The 15,059-nt window shown below is 35.9% G+C and overlaps 1 protein-coding gene across 1 annotated transcript in view; it reads right to left on the reverse strand.

The window, feature by feature from the left end:
- Positions 1-14,757, reverse strand: part of gfra2b (GDNF family receptor alpha 2b) — a 63,630-nt gene extending 48,873 nt beyond the window's left edge. Inside the window, exons 1-2 of the mRNA XM_051910903.1 lie at positions 13,773-14,757; positions 11,267-11,581 (exon numbers count right to left, since the gene is read on the reverse strand). Coding sequence (XP_051766863.1) covers positions 11,267-11,581; positions 13,773-13,824 — 367 coding nt within the window. The 5' untranslated portion in view covers positions 13,825-14,757. The remainder of the gene's footprint in view (positions 1-11,266; positions 11,582-13,772) is intronic.
- Positions 14,758-15,059: the final 302 nt, after the last annotated feature.

Consider the following 15,059-nt stretch of genomic DNA (forward strand, 5'->3'; position numbering starts at 1 on the left):
GTGATTACTATTTTGAAAAGGAGGCCTGAACTGTTGTGTAATGACATAATGTGTGTGAGAATAGAAGTGAAGAGTAAACGAGATGGATGAAGTTCGTTACTCCTGTCTCATGTGCTTTATTGTTTATTAACTCCTGACAGACACCTCAAAGGCCTTTTAGTTTTAATGGCACTAATATTATCAATTGTCATTAAAACGGACTGAATAAAGAGATAAAACGGCCTTCATTCATCAAAACTTTGCAGCCGCAGGAAAATTATGTCATGATTGACTGACGGCAAAACCCAAGTTCTTATGATCCCAAACCCTTTGCTAGTTACTATGCTAAGCTATGATGTCAAAGGCATCAGACCTAAAAATATAACTTTTTATTATAACATAATATAATATAATATAATATAATTGTCATAAGGCTGTGTACTGTACTGAATGACGAATTCAGATCTGTAACATGACAAAATGGTGAGAAATAGTGACAAAATATAATATGTTGCTTGGAAAAAAAAAAAATGTAGTCACAATACATTTCTGTTTTTAATAGAAGTAAACTGAGAAAGATAGGCTAACCAACTATCTAATGTGCCAAACGTTGACCCCTTAGAAAAACAATCTGATTTACCCTTCTGTGTTCTGCAGTCATTTCTATAGTTCTATTATATGCATTGCAAAAAAAAAAAAAAAGAAAAAAAAAAGAAAAAAGGATTTAACAAGGGCCGTGGGTTTTCATAGTAACTGAGCTGAATATTAAGTTGGCTTGGATGGATACAAGTCACCAGACATGAGTCAAAAAAGCTACCAAGCCAACTTGATTAAAACTTGAACTGTCTTTGTGTCACCAATTTTAATTACCTCAGACAATAAAGTTGGCATAATTTCTAATTAACCTCTCCATCGTAAAAATGCACTCGGTGCTTTCTTCTTGTAAGCCAGTGCCTTTGTTGGAGAAACATCTTCAATGGCATATTTCAGACTCGCTCGGGAAGCACGACTTTCAGATAAAGACTGTCCCCATCTCTGGATTTTAACAGCCTATGTCTTCTCCTCATAGAGGCAGAGATGTAACAGCATTGAAAAATCCTCTCATCAGCTGTATTTATCCTCCACTCACATTAAACTTTAACTATGAAGATGTGTAGAACTGTGTTTTCCAACCACAGCCTGATCCGTAAGGCTCAAAAAACCCTTCATCAACACCAGACTAAAAATGGGGTCCTTTTTACCTCATATAATACTTGATATAAGTTAGTGTTACCATTGATATTATTAAAATGGACATTATTATCATGGAAACGATTTGTTTACTTCTAAATCTTTTATAATAAAATTGTAATATATTTTGTTTATTTGGTTTAATTGATTTGATTAAATTGATTACATGTGATTCATTCAAATGAAATATTCTATTTAAATGTATGAATTTTTAAAATTTATTTCAAATGAATTCATGAGAGAAAAGGAAAAATAATTAGATAAATTTCCCTCAAAAGTGTTCAGATGGAATAAATCTCACAAATAGTGATGTATAGATGAAAAGTCAAAATTAATAGGAGCATAAACATTCGATACATGTGTTGAGATTTAGTGACATTTATGGTCAAGTGGTGCCATATTTTTATTCTGGAACATTTAGTGCGTCAGTTCTTACACCAACTCATCTGTCTAATAAGAGCTCTGGTCTTGAGTAAACTGCAGTTCGTGATGTACTTAATTTCAAAATATACATTTGTGATGCTGTAACTTATTATAAGCAACACAATTCCATTATACTCCCTTGTGGCATTTAAAAAAAAAAATAAAAAATTGTAACTGTCGTTATGAAAATGTTTCCCTGCTATGATTTTTTGAAAAAGAATCCATTAGTCAGATCCATTATTGAGAAGCACCAGGACCTGATTGAATAAAACATTTTGAGCTTTCAAAACCTTGCAATGAATAATTACTGCTCACTGCGATTAGATTTTATGCAAAAAAGACAAAGTTACATTTAGGATGACTTGTACTTAAAGACTGAAACAAGCTAACCAGCTTGTTACATTCTCAGGTGGGTGTATTCAGTGAGAGGAGGGTGTCTGTCACAAACAGAAAGAGGGGTCTCTATGGTGTTGAGTGTAAGTGTTTGTGCTTATATGAGCCTGATCTATTATTATCACTATCGGAACTGGTTCAGTCTAGCTGAGCATGGCTCTGTCACTGCATTTCTTTTCTCTTGCCACCCCCAGATATGAACCAAACCAGTCAGCAGTAATCAGAACAACAACAATGCTGTACAAAACGGGGGCTTTAGGGGATGCTTTGGAAATTGCTTTCTTCTTTTAAAATCAATTATACCACACAAATTCCCTGTTTGAACAAATAAAGGACAACTTGCAATGCTGAAGTGAACTCATTTGTATTCATGCGTAAAGTGTACACATACATTTTAGTATGTTCAGATAACCGAAACATACAATATCAACATTTTGACCGCATCTACAGTATACTTGCAATTTTAGAGATGCACAACTCTTTACTAGACGTCTGAAGGCTGATTGGGACTGAAGAACTTTTGTGAGTTTAATACTCAGACACAATCTCATAGCAAGACTCTCATTTATCAGCGAATGAGGAGAAACTTTATCCAAGGAGGACCATTTTAATGACAATTTTATTTAAAAATGAAATCATAAAAGATGTCACCCTTTTTATGGCTGAATTTAATTAGGTCTAGATGTATGATTTTTGCTTTAGGGTGCGAGAGGTCCCAGGTTCAAATCCCGGACGAGTCCCCTAATTTAATACGTTCCTGTCATTTGGTCAACAATGTCTCATTATTATTCTTTCTACTATGTCTTATGGTTTTTATAAAGTATTGAGGGTCACAACAATTGACCTAAATGCTATCTAAATTTACTTAATTTTGCACATTTAATTTTGCATGGGGGTGAGTAATTGAATATTCAAGGCAAAATAAGATGCTCAAGGTTGGCTCGATGAGAAATGGTTTGTTATGGTAAGATTTATTATGAAAATATCTCCAAAGAGTCTGGAGACAGTTATTATCTTATTTTCATGAGGAGGTAGGGCTTATGTTTCCCCCATGTTGTGCCTGAAGGGAATCAAAGGATGCAATTAGCAAACAAAGAACAATTGCCTGATACATTGCCTCTATGGAACAAAGTAAATCTGTTGTGGAGTCTAAGCAGATTCATTAATCCACAAATACCAAATGACTTGGCAACAGAGGGCCCCGTTTTGCCTCACAATTTGTCAGGTGCACAATAGCTAATGAATTCTGCCCTTTTCCCATCCTCATATCAACATGCTTGTTTAATTAAAGCTTTGAGAGAGGGTGGACTACACTGATATTTGATTAAGCATGCTGTTTAAAACCTGCACCTCCATTGCAATGAAATCCTGGACTATCTGGCATACTTTGCTAATTATCTTCAATCAATTTAGCTCCTAAAACGTCGCTTGGTTAATACTAATCTTCTGATAAGCTGAAGGAATGTAATTAGTACAGAATCAGCATAAGTAAAGCTGGAAAATTCATAATGATGGTCTATTTTTTTATATAAATATTTATTTGTTGACTCATTGACTGCTGAGACGGGGTGGCTCATGTATCATTATCATTCACAGTGAATGTTGCTAAAATTAGTGCTTTACTGGGACATTATGACAAAATGTCAATATTTTGATTACCAATGTAATTATGAGCTGAAGTACTTATGAATGCAGACACTCTAATGAAACGCATGTGGAACTGCAAATTTAGTTAACAGGAACCCATTTACTTAAGTAATCTGACACAGGATTTTTAATGAGGAAAAAATGTAGGATGGGACTTGATTATATCAATCGGCATTTCATTGGATTATGAATGCTGGGTGTTACATACTGTAGGATGGAACAGTATTATTTTTCTCTGTCAGTGCAGTGATAACAGGTAATGTTGTAGCACATTTACTGCTGTATTTCTGAGTTGAAAAGGTGATAACAGTGTAAAACGTGTCATTGCACCACATTCAGTGGCACAAATGTAAAAAGAACAGCTGTTCACTTCGTCACTATTCTGAAAATAGATAAATAACTATAAAATATATGAATTAAATAGTAGTAATTCTTTCAAACCTCTTCCATAATAATCTATTTATACAATAAAAAAATGTTATTTGATTGAGTATTTGGTAAGACTTTACAGTAAGGTCTCATTTGTTAACATTAGTTAATGTATTAACCCCCAATGAACTAACAATGAACAATACATTTGTTACATTAAACTTTGTAATAAAAGTTAATAAATACAGTCATTCATTGTTTGTTCATGTTAGTTCACAGTGAATGAACTAATGTTAACAAATACAACATTTGATTTTAATGATGTATTAGTAAATGTTGAAATTAACATTAACTATGATTAATAAATGCTGTAGAAGTATTGTTCATTGTTAGTTCATAGTTAACTAATAAAACCTTATTGTAAATTGTTAGGAAGTTTTCTTCCTAAATATTTCTAAATACTTCCTTTAATAGAATTTATACATTGTAACCACAACAGTCTGCTAATGTGCTTGTACTGGCTTGTATTAAGTATAATTTCAAGTCTTGATTTACAGACGTACTTAGAGGCTTATATATGCCAGGGGATGTTCTGAGTTGTTTTATTTAAAGTCTAGTCTCCTTATTTAAACTCTATCTCCTAATTAACATGGACAGCTATAATAAAAATTTGCATAAGCTCAGGCTGAGGTCATAGGCCACAGATTTGTCTGTAATTATATAATTGCCCCCCAGTGTTCAATGACAGAGATACAGGCAAACTACACGCAAGCAAAACTTTGCTTTTAAAATTGTCAAAAAAGCAAGCAAGATGGAGGAAATCATTACGTTTGGAGTAGATTACATTCTGTATTACACATTGTTCTTATGAAACCTAATTTTTTTTTTTTTTTTTTTTACGTCAAACTACGATGTTCCATTAGTGCAATTAATGTTTGTTAGGTGCAGATCTGTAAGAAGTTGCGTATCCTCACCAATGCTACATTTATTTGATCAGAAATAAGTGACAGTAATAGCCTATTTTGAAATAGTAATATTTTAAAATACTATTACAATTTAAAATAAGTTTTCTATATTTTAATATGCAGTTTATTCCTGTAATTTTAGTCCTTGCATATTGAATTTACTCCAGTCTTCAGTGTCACATGATTCTTCAGAAATCATTGGTGATTTGATGTTAAAGAAACATTCCTTATTAATATCAATGTTGAAAATAGTTGTGTTGCTTAATATTTCTGTGGACATTTTTTAAGGATTCTTTGATAAAAAGAAAGTTCAAAAGAACAGATTTTATATATATATATATATATATATATATATATACATACATATATACATACAATGGAAAAGTCTTTACTGTTACTGACTTTACTGAATAAAAATGGCTTTTTTTTAATCTCACTAACCCCAAATGCATATACAGATATGTATATTTACTGTTCTAACTGTTATTATTATTATTGTTATTATCTAACTTATTGTTATTATTATTATTATTATTATTGTTATTTAAAAAGTAATGTTTTTATATCAAACAGAAACAACTGCACATTGTATGTTCTTTTTTCAAGCTTATATTAAAAAAGTTAAGTACCGAAAATGCAGTGTTTTCCCATAAAAAAAGAACAAATATGCTTAATTATCAAATAATTTAGAATAATTATAACAGCCATTATCTTTCCATTAGCACAAAGCATTCATTACCCTTTGAAATAATCACCTAAATGTTTCTTATTAATCTATTCATTAGTGTTCCTCCAGCTAAAATGTACTTCAACAAATACCAAATATTTAGTTTGTTATCTGCAATAACAAATAAAAAAGTATTGTTTTATGTTCACCCTGACACCATAGCTTAGAAATACAATGTTTTCAGCTACACTAGTATCCATGCTTAAGGGCTCTGCTCTTTCCACCTGATGTTCGGCCTCACAAATCCTGTAGGTTTCCTAAATCCCGGTCAACATGAGATTTTAGTGCAGACAGAGAGCTTCATGTGAATTGCAAAGCACCAGGACGTGTTTCTAAATCTGGAGCAGACGTCCCAGGCATCCTAGTTGGCAGTGTCTGTTGGTGATTTTCTGAATGCCACAACATGCCTGTCTGTGTTATGGATCAGACTGAATATTGCCCACGCTGTGAGGGCTTTGACTCGGCAAGAGGGAGCGATAGAGGCGAAGGGGTTATGCTCCAACAGAGCGTTGAGTCGTTTTAGAACTGCGATGAGGGAGAACGCCGGCTTCCTGCTTGCTTTGGCAAACCCTCAAACCTCTCGTGGTCTCTGGGCTTACCGTGACTTCAGCTCCTGCATCTCTCCTACGCTCTTGAAAGGTTCTTTATTGGCATCTATGGTTCCATAAAGAACATTTAACATCCATGGAACCTTTCCATTGCATAAAAGGTTCTTTTAGTGAAAAAAGGTTCTTCGGATTATTAAAATGATTTTTTTAAGATATGCTCACTGAAAGGTTCTTTGGGGAACCAAAAGTGGTTCTTCTATGGCATCACTGCGAAAACCCACTTTTGGAAGCTTTATTTTTTAGAGTGAACACTACTGGGCAAAATTTTCAAATAATTAAGATTTTTAAATGGTTTTAAAAGTCTGTTATGCTCACCAAGGCTGCATTTAGAACAGTAATTTTTAGATTACTATTTTAAAATGTAATTTATTCCTGATTTTCAGCACCCATCATTACTCCAGTCTTCAGTCACATGAAGTGTGTCTTTAGCATCAAGATTTCTGAAGGATCATGTGACACTGAAGACTGGAGTAATGGGTGCTGAATATTCAGCTCTGCTATCACAGAAATAAATTACATTTCATAATATGTTAAAATACAGTTATTATTTTAATAATAAATTATAATTTTAATAATATTTCACAATACTTATAATATTTTACTTTATTTTTGATCAAATAAATGCAACCTTGGTGAACATAAGAGACATAAGAGATTTTCCTTCAAAAAAAAAAAAAAAAAATATATATATATATATATATATATATATATATGTGTGTATATATATAAAAAAAAAAAAATATATATATATATATATATATATAAACTTTATTAAATTAAAAATTCTTTAAATATTTCTAAAAATATTATAAAATATAATAGTTCTTAAATATCCTAAAATTATTCCAAACTTTTGACCAGTAGCGTATGTTGTTCCCATGCTTTCTGTTTCTCTTTTCTACACTTTCTTTCTACACCCTAACACAGTGATTTGACCTAGATTTGACCTGTTTTGTTTTGTTTTATGTTCTTTAGAAACAGAAAATCCATTCCATTCAAATAGAATGGCAGAAAGATGAACCTTTGATGGGGCCACTCTTAGTTTGGGTGATTATTGAGTGTGCTCGTTGGGCCAATTGTGTGGCGTCGGTGGATTTGATAGAGTTCTGTCAAGGTGCAATCATTGCCACATAGTCTCTCAGGGTTCAGATTCAGAGCAACCTGTATTTTTCTAAAGCTCAATGAAATGGCTGTAGTGGATTGAAGAGCAAAGTCACAAGAAAAAAAAAAAAAAAAAAACATCATAATGAGGACTGGTGCTGTCCAAAGTAGGACACAAAACTGGGTCCAACCATTTTCAAGTGCTGGTGCGACATCAATAGAGAAATGCACAAAGTACAAATTGTTTGTTTGGGAACTGAGGACAATGAATTTATATAAGTATGAGTTGCGTATAAACTTCTGAAACATCCAAAGAAGGTTTTGCTAATTGTTAACTGAACACTTTTATCTATGCTAACATGTCTGTTGCATCACTTATTATTCTCCGTTTGCTCTAATGTGATGGTTGGAATGTGCCACATTTGCATGGCATTAACTTTCTGCAGTACCTAATCTGTTTGTACACAGCTTCTGATGAAAGGAAGCTGTGTGATTTTTATTTTTTCCCCTTACCTCAGCAGGCAGTAAGCAGGCCCAGCAGTCCACAATGCCTCATTGAAATGCCAGACTTGAGAGGGGCAGTTGCTTTAAAAGGCTCTCTGATTACTCGCATCAATAGGACCCTATTTGTTGTGGCTCCCGCAGCAACTGCCAAAGCAGATGGGTTATAATTCAGGCCGATTTGCACTGCTTAAATCCTATAATGATTCCCCAACACTCCCAAAGGCAAATGCTAACTGCCATCTCAGAAGTCTGAACGCTTCCGTGATGGACTGACTGTGAAGAGAGCAGGTACGCGTTGACTTTCTGTGCAATCTGGCTAATTGTCAGATCCGCACATCGACGCCGCCCTATATCTATGCTACAGTTCTCCCTTGCGCCAAATAAAAAACACATCACCTATAATGCAGCACTTGGAGGAGCAGCTCACAGTCATTTTTTTACATGGTTCTACCATGACCAGTTTGATGCACAATATTTCAGACATCAAATGGCACTTGAAGGTACAGTTCACCCAAAAAGAAAAATCTGGTCATTATTTATTCACTCTCACGCCGTTCCAAACCTTTATGATTTTCTTTCTTCTGCTGAACACAAAAGAAGATGTTTTGAAAAGTGTCCATACTGTGAAGTCAATGAGATTCAACTTTTCTTCTGGACCCCATTAACTTTCATTGTATGGACAAAAATATTCTTCAAAATACCATCATTTGAATTTCACAGCAATGTTATATTAGTATTGTTTATATATTGTTATAGATTTTATTCATATTTTAAATTAGTGTTTTTTTTTTTTTGTTTTTTGTTTTTTAATTTTAGTTTAATTTTTTTGTATTTTTGTTGTGTTTTGACATTTTTTTTATTGTTCTTTGTTCATTTTTAAAATATCACTATTTATTTTGTTGTATTTTATTTCAGGTTTTTTTTTTTTTTTTTTTTTTTTAGTTGAGTTTTAGTTTTTATTTCCAGTTAGTAACTTTAGTGCTTGAACTTAAACTTCATGTCATATGTGCTCTGTATCTGTCCTTGGACTTTTAAGTTGAAGTGTTTCCTGTGCTTTATTTGTAGTCACTTTGTAGTCTTTCTGGTTGATTAGTTCTCCCCAGGAGTTTCCTATTAGCCACTCCCCCTTATTATCTTGTTTAGCTTGTTTCCCTGCATTGTTCGATGTAATGTTCCTAGTGCTCTCTGTGTTTTTGTTTGCTGTTTGCTTTATTTATTAAACTATTCTGCACCCAGGTGCACATCTTTGTCTGCTTTCACTGCCTGCTCATTACAGAATGACTGACCATTAACAATGGATCTAGCAGGAATGAATTGGGACCCCTGTTCCATCTTTCAAGACGGCCAGCCCATAGAAGAATATGTGGGGGAGTTTTTGGCTTTCAACCATTGTGCTCCTTTAGATGACACCACATTGATGGACTGTTATTTTGGAGCAGGCTGGATAACAACAATGGCCAACTGATACCAGGGGGAGATACCAGCTGGACCTTGGCACAGTATATAGACCTTGCCCTGCGGATGTATGGATCTCCCTTCACTTTTTATTGAGGGGTGAGGGTACTCAATCCAGGCTCAGACGGCCGTGGAGCTTGGCCCACCGCAGATCTCACCATTAACTAGTGCCATCCCGGCCACTGGACCCATCTCATGGCGGAGAGGACTGGCGTCTAGTGTGGTGGATCCGCCACGAGCAGCTGGCATCCCTGGGCCTTTGCCAGCCGCTACTCACTCAAGCTCGCCGGCCTCTGCGCAGTCAAACTGGCTGGCTGCAGTGCCACCATTCTTGAAGGCAGATCTTTTGTCTATAATTCTCCCTGTAATGGCTACCGCCATTTTGTGTGTTTGGGCTGCACACACCTGTTTCTCCCGAGGCGGCGGCAGCATTCACTTCTGAACTCTTTGTGTCCTCAGATGTCTCTGTTACGTCCGCGGGTGCCATTTTTGAACTCTCTGTGTCCCCTGAAGCCCCTGTTATGACTGTGGGTGCCATCCCTGAACTTTCTGTGTCCACTGTTGCGGCCACGGAGGCTGTTTCTGAACCCTCTTTGTTCCTTGACGGTGCCGTTACGGCCCTAGAGGCCAACTTTGAGTTCCCTGTGCTCACTGCCAGCTCTGTTACAGCCACAGAGACTGATTTTGAACTTCCTGTCCCATCACGGAGGTCATCCCTGAGCTTCCTGTCTGCCTGGACATGACCACGGATGTCACGCTTGAAATTCCTGCCAGCCCTGTTATGGCCTCAAGGGCCATCATTAACCTGTCTATGCTCTCTGTTGTAGTTAAAGTGATAGTTCACCCAAAAATGAAAATTCTATCATCATTTACTCACCCTCAAGTTGTTCCAAATATGTATAAATTTCTTTTTTCTGTTGAACACAAAGGAAGATATTTTGAAGAAAGTTTGTAACAAGGCCACTTTGGGACACCATTGACTTCCATAGTAGGAAAAAAAAAACTACTATGGAAGTCAATGGTGCCCCAAAACTGTTCAGTTTAACACATTCTTCAAAATATCTTCCTTTGTGTTCAACAAAACAAAGAAAATTATACAGATTTTGAACAACTTGATGGTGAGTAAATGGTGATAGAATTTTCATTTTTGGGTGAGCTATCCCTTTAAGCATGCTCTGTGTCTGTCCTTGGGCATTTTTTGTTGAAGTGTTTCCTGTGCTTTATTTGTAGTCAGTTTGTAGTCTTTCTTGTTGATTAGCTCTCCGTAGGTGTTTCCTATTTACCACTCCCCCTTGTTATCTTGTTTAGCTTTTTTTTTCCCCCTGCTAACCCTATTGTTTTCCTTGTTACTTTTTAAGTTATTTTATGTAATGTTCCTGTTATTAGTGCTCTCTGTGTTTTTGTTGCTGTTTGCTTTATTTATTAAACTATCCCATACCTAGATCCACATCTCTGCCTGCTTTCACTGCCTGCTCATTACACTTTACCTTTTTTTACAACTTAAATATTTATATATTTTATTTCAACTTTGTTTCAATCAATAAAAATGTTTTGAATAGTTGCAGTTTTAGTTACAGATAATAACCCTGTTTGGAACAACATAAGGGTGAGTAAATGATGACCAAATGTTCATTTTTGGGTGAGCTGTCCTTTTAAAGGTGAAGTGTGTCACCAAACGGAAATGTCCCATCCCAAACTCACCCCATTGGTTGAGCCATTGTTTGGGGCTGATGCTTAAACAAACAGCGCCACAGTTTTTACAATTTTCACAGAAATCAACCTATGAAAATGGCTTTCATAATGTCAATGCATCTCTATATAGGATGGAATAGAAAAGTACTTTAGGACCAAAAACTCAGCCTTACCTTCATTGAGACCCATATGAATACTCCAGTAGCTCTGCAGACATTGTAGCTCCCTCTTCATGCCCCTCTTGCAGCGGCAGTCATACAGGGGGCTGTCCTGCAGCACCTCAAGGGCAGCCTGACACTCCCTGTTGGCCAGCATGGTAGTCCTGTCACGACCTACCAGGCACTGGCGCATGATGCGAAAGCGTGAGCTGCACTGTGAGTTTTGGTTGCACACCTCACTGGCCCTCAGGCAGTCCATGGGGGCTCTCCAGCCATGAGTTCCCAGCCCTGACAAGGCAGAATGGCTGGCCATGGAAAGTGCCACCTCATCTGTGGGAAGGGCATTGGGCGTTATTAGATTGGGTAAGATTAGATTGGTGTGAAAGAAGTTTTTTTATTTATTTGTTTGTTTTTTAATATGACTTCATTTGAAAAAGAACAAAACCAGTAATATTTATTTAGTTGTTGTATTTATTCAGTCCCAATAGAGTCCCAAGCCTCCATTCACCATTTTTCCCCACAGTGACTTTGTCCCTGCTAGTGGAAAGCATTAAACCAAAGCAACTCCTGTCTGTGAGCTAAGGAACTGCTCCAGTTGGCACTAAATTGAATTGCTCGACATTATATGACAGCTTTAAGTTACACTGAAGGCATGTCAAACACAATTCATCTTACTTTAAAATAAAAAAAAAAAATAAAAAAACATGACTCTATCGCTCTTTCGCCATGTGCTGTTGTGAAGTCATGTGATGTGGGTGTGTCTGTTGAAGAAAATCAGTTTGATGGGTCCTATAGACCTTATGTAGCCCCGCCCCTTTTCAGGGCTGCTGTTCCTGTTTGTAGTTCCACAGCATGAAGGTTAGATCTTACGGAGTTATTAATAAAATGCTTATTTTAAAATATTCCCGGTCTACTGTCATTTGTTATGACATCCGCTTCAAACATTAAAATGCTCATGATAACTTTTGTTAACTCTACAATAATTAAATCCACTTCACCAGCTAATTACTCTTCGACAGCAATGCCATAGAAACAGAACTACCGCAAAAACGGAAGTTCGAACACAAAGCTTTTTTATGGTACATAAGGTCTATAGGCTATAAGAAGAAAACATTAAAACATTTAAAATGTGACTATATACAATATATGACAATGCAACCTGAAAATGTTGATGTTAAAAAAAAAATAAAAAAAATAAAAAAAAAATCATAGGTGTTTTTAAAAAAATGATTGTATTAAGTAGTTTTCTCCGTGCCTCCCCCTCCCGTGTTTTCAGCACCATGGACAGTTCCTCTTTAGCATGCACGTAGTACTCTACAACTGCTAGGCCTAAATTTAGCTATATGACAGACAACAAGGCATGATTTCATGTAGACTTACTTTAAGCATAAGTAACTAATTACAACTAATGATAATAAATGGGGCACAATCAGCTGAGGTTCGCCTTGCGCAAGTGTCTTTGTGGTCCTATCTTCAACGCGACTTTTTTAATTGCTTTTGGTTTTGGTTATAGATAGCTGAGATGAATGTTAGACTATTTCGACAGTGCACCGTTTGATAGAACACCAAAATGAAAGTGCTGGAACAGCGTACTGTTGCTATGGTTACCTCAAGCGAACGCGATTTATGTCTTTCAAATATTTATTTGGCAGGTGTAATTTTTTTTTTTCTTCTTTCTTTCTTTCTTCTTCCCCCCCAAAGTATTTAAGCTATGTACTTTTTATTTAGGCTATGTATCCCGACCCCACTCCCCGATCCACACATGAACCCTGGACCAAACATATATTTTTTAAAATGATTTAATGAATAAACGCACAAATAAATGAATAAATAAACAAGCAAGTATTTATTTTGCACAGCTTTTGATAATATCTATAAAGTTCACAGGAATATATTCGAAACACGTATTACTGAAGCAACAATCGTATATTTAATTAAATTCAGAACTGTTTATGTTTCAGTATCTCGAGGAAAAAAATAAATGATATATATATATATATATAATATATATATATATATATATATATGTTTGGCAGCATTTCCACGCTATTTTCGTGATGAGGAGACTAAGTTTTGACATTCGTCTTAGTTCAGCACCTTTGGACCTGACAGCTCACCTAACAATGCCCGAAAGTTCTAATATAACGAGCAATCTACTGCTAGTTGGCAAACACGTTTCTGCATGGTAAAATAACAGGCACATTGCACATTATCGGGAACGGAAACCCAGCCTCTCTAATATTACTGTTCGTTTAATCTTGATCTTTCCTCTGACTGAGTTATGTTGTAGCCTATATGAGACTATCAACGTATAGAAGACTGCCCGCATGAAAGAAGAGTGAGTTCTGTAAACTGTCTCTTTGACCGTCAAATGCCTATTTTACTCAGGCAGTTAAACCATATTACACTTTCTCAATATGATAAATGATTGTCTGCGTGGGTTTTCATTATTCGTTCATTCTCTCGGGTTATTACTTTTTGTCTATTGTGTCATTTATGAAAGATAAGATGTATTACTTACCCAATAGAAACAGGACGCTCAGAATATTCAGTAAAATCATGATAGATCCCATTCGAACTACCAGTGAGGTATTACGATCCCAGATTCCGTTAATGTTCGCTGACAAATCCAACGGTTATTTAACGGACGTCTTTTCAAACCTCAGGTTCATTTCCAACAGTCAGTCGCTGGTTAAAATAGCGTCAGAATTAGTTTAAACCTTACAATTCCAGTACTTGGATATTTCCTTTTGGGACTTTTGAGAAGTGAGTAAAAAAAAATACTAATTGACGTTTATTTGATGAAACTGTCAAACATATCCTTTCCACAAGAGCGTCGAAGCATTCCTCTAATTTGGGACGAAAAGGTAGCACGAGCCAGTGTTTTAGTCCGCGTTTCCAAATGTGAATGACACTTGAATATACGAACGTTAGATAATCTTTAAAAACTTTTATTTCGGAGATGTTATGTTACAAACGGCAAAACTTCGAACGCCAAATAAGTCGATTTTGTCTTTCATATCAGCGGTTATTCCTGTATCGTACAGACGCATATTTTAAGCTCGTTCAAACTGAAGTTGGCTGTTAGCGTGAACAAAAAATCTCTCCGGACTCCTGTGAGGAGCAATAAATCTTCCTCGCTGGATAACCTCGACTAAGCTGGACAACCTTGACTTTCATCAGAAAATCCTTATGTGTCCAACAGCGTGCCTGTGGCTTCAGAACTGTCTTAGTTTTTCCGAGTCGCTGATAGTGAAGAAAACAAACAGGAAAGGGGCACTTCCAGTTCCACTTATCGTCTGTTTTCTGTGGCGCATGGAAACGCTTTCTCCCACGGAACTGAAGTTACATGTCCGACCCTCGGGGCTCTGTCGCTCTTCACGTCAGAGCGGACGCAATGAAAACATATCACCGCATGAATCTGACCGCTGCGCACTGGCTGAGTGCACAAGGGCATCGACGTACCATAGCACAGTCATGTCTGAGACGACCTTGTACTATACAAATATGACTTGTTGGCACTCTTTTTGGGATTTTTTCTCTCCTCCTCCAGCATTAGAGCAGCTTACTTCCCTCATATTTATAACTGTCTTTTAATATAAGTATGTATGTATATATACTGTAGTGGAGACAGGGGCTAGTTGTCACATAGGCAGATTATCGAACAACGTGTTTACTCCAGCAGTGGTTTTATGATGGGTTTATAAAATAAAATAACAATATCACCATATTTAATTATGAAACTGTAATTATAAAATATTTGTTCACCAAAACCATTATATATACACAATCGTTTTATATATAGGCA

The sequence above is a fragment of the Ctenopharyngodon idella genome, chromosome 10 (assembly GCF_019924925.1).
Source record: "Ctenopharyngodon idella isolate HZGC_01 chromosome 10, HZGC01, whole genome shotgun sequence".
Classification (NCBI taxonomy): Eukaryota; Metazoa; Chordata; class Actinopteri; order Cypriniformes; family Xenocyprididae; genus Ctenopharyngodon; species Ctenopharyngodon idella.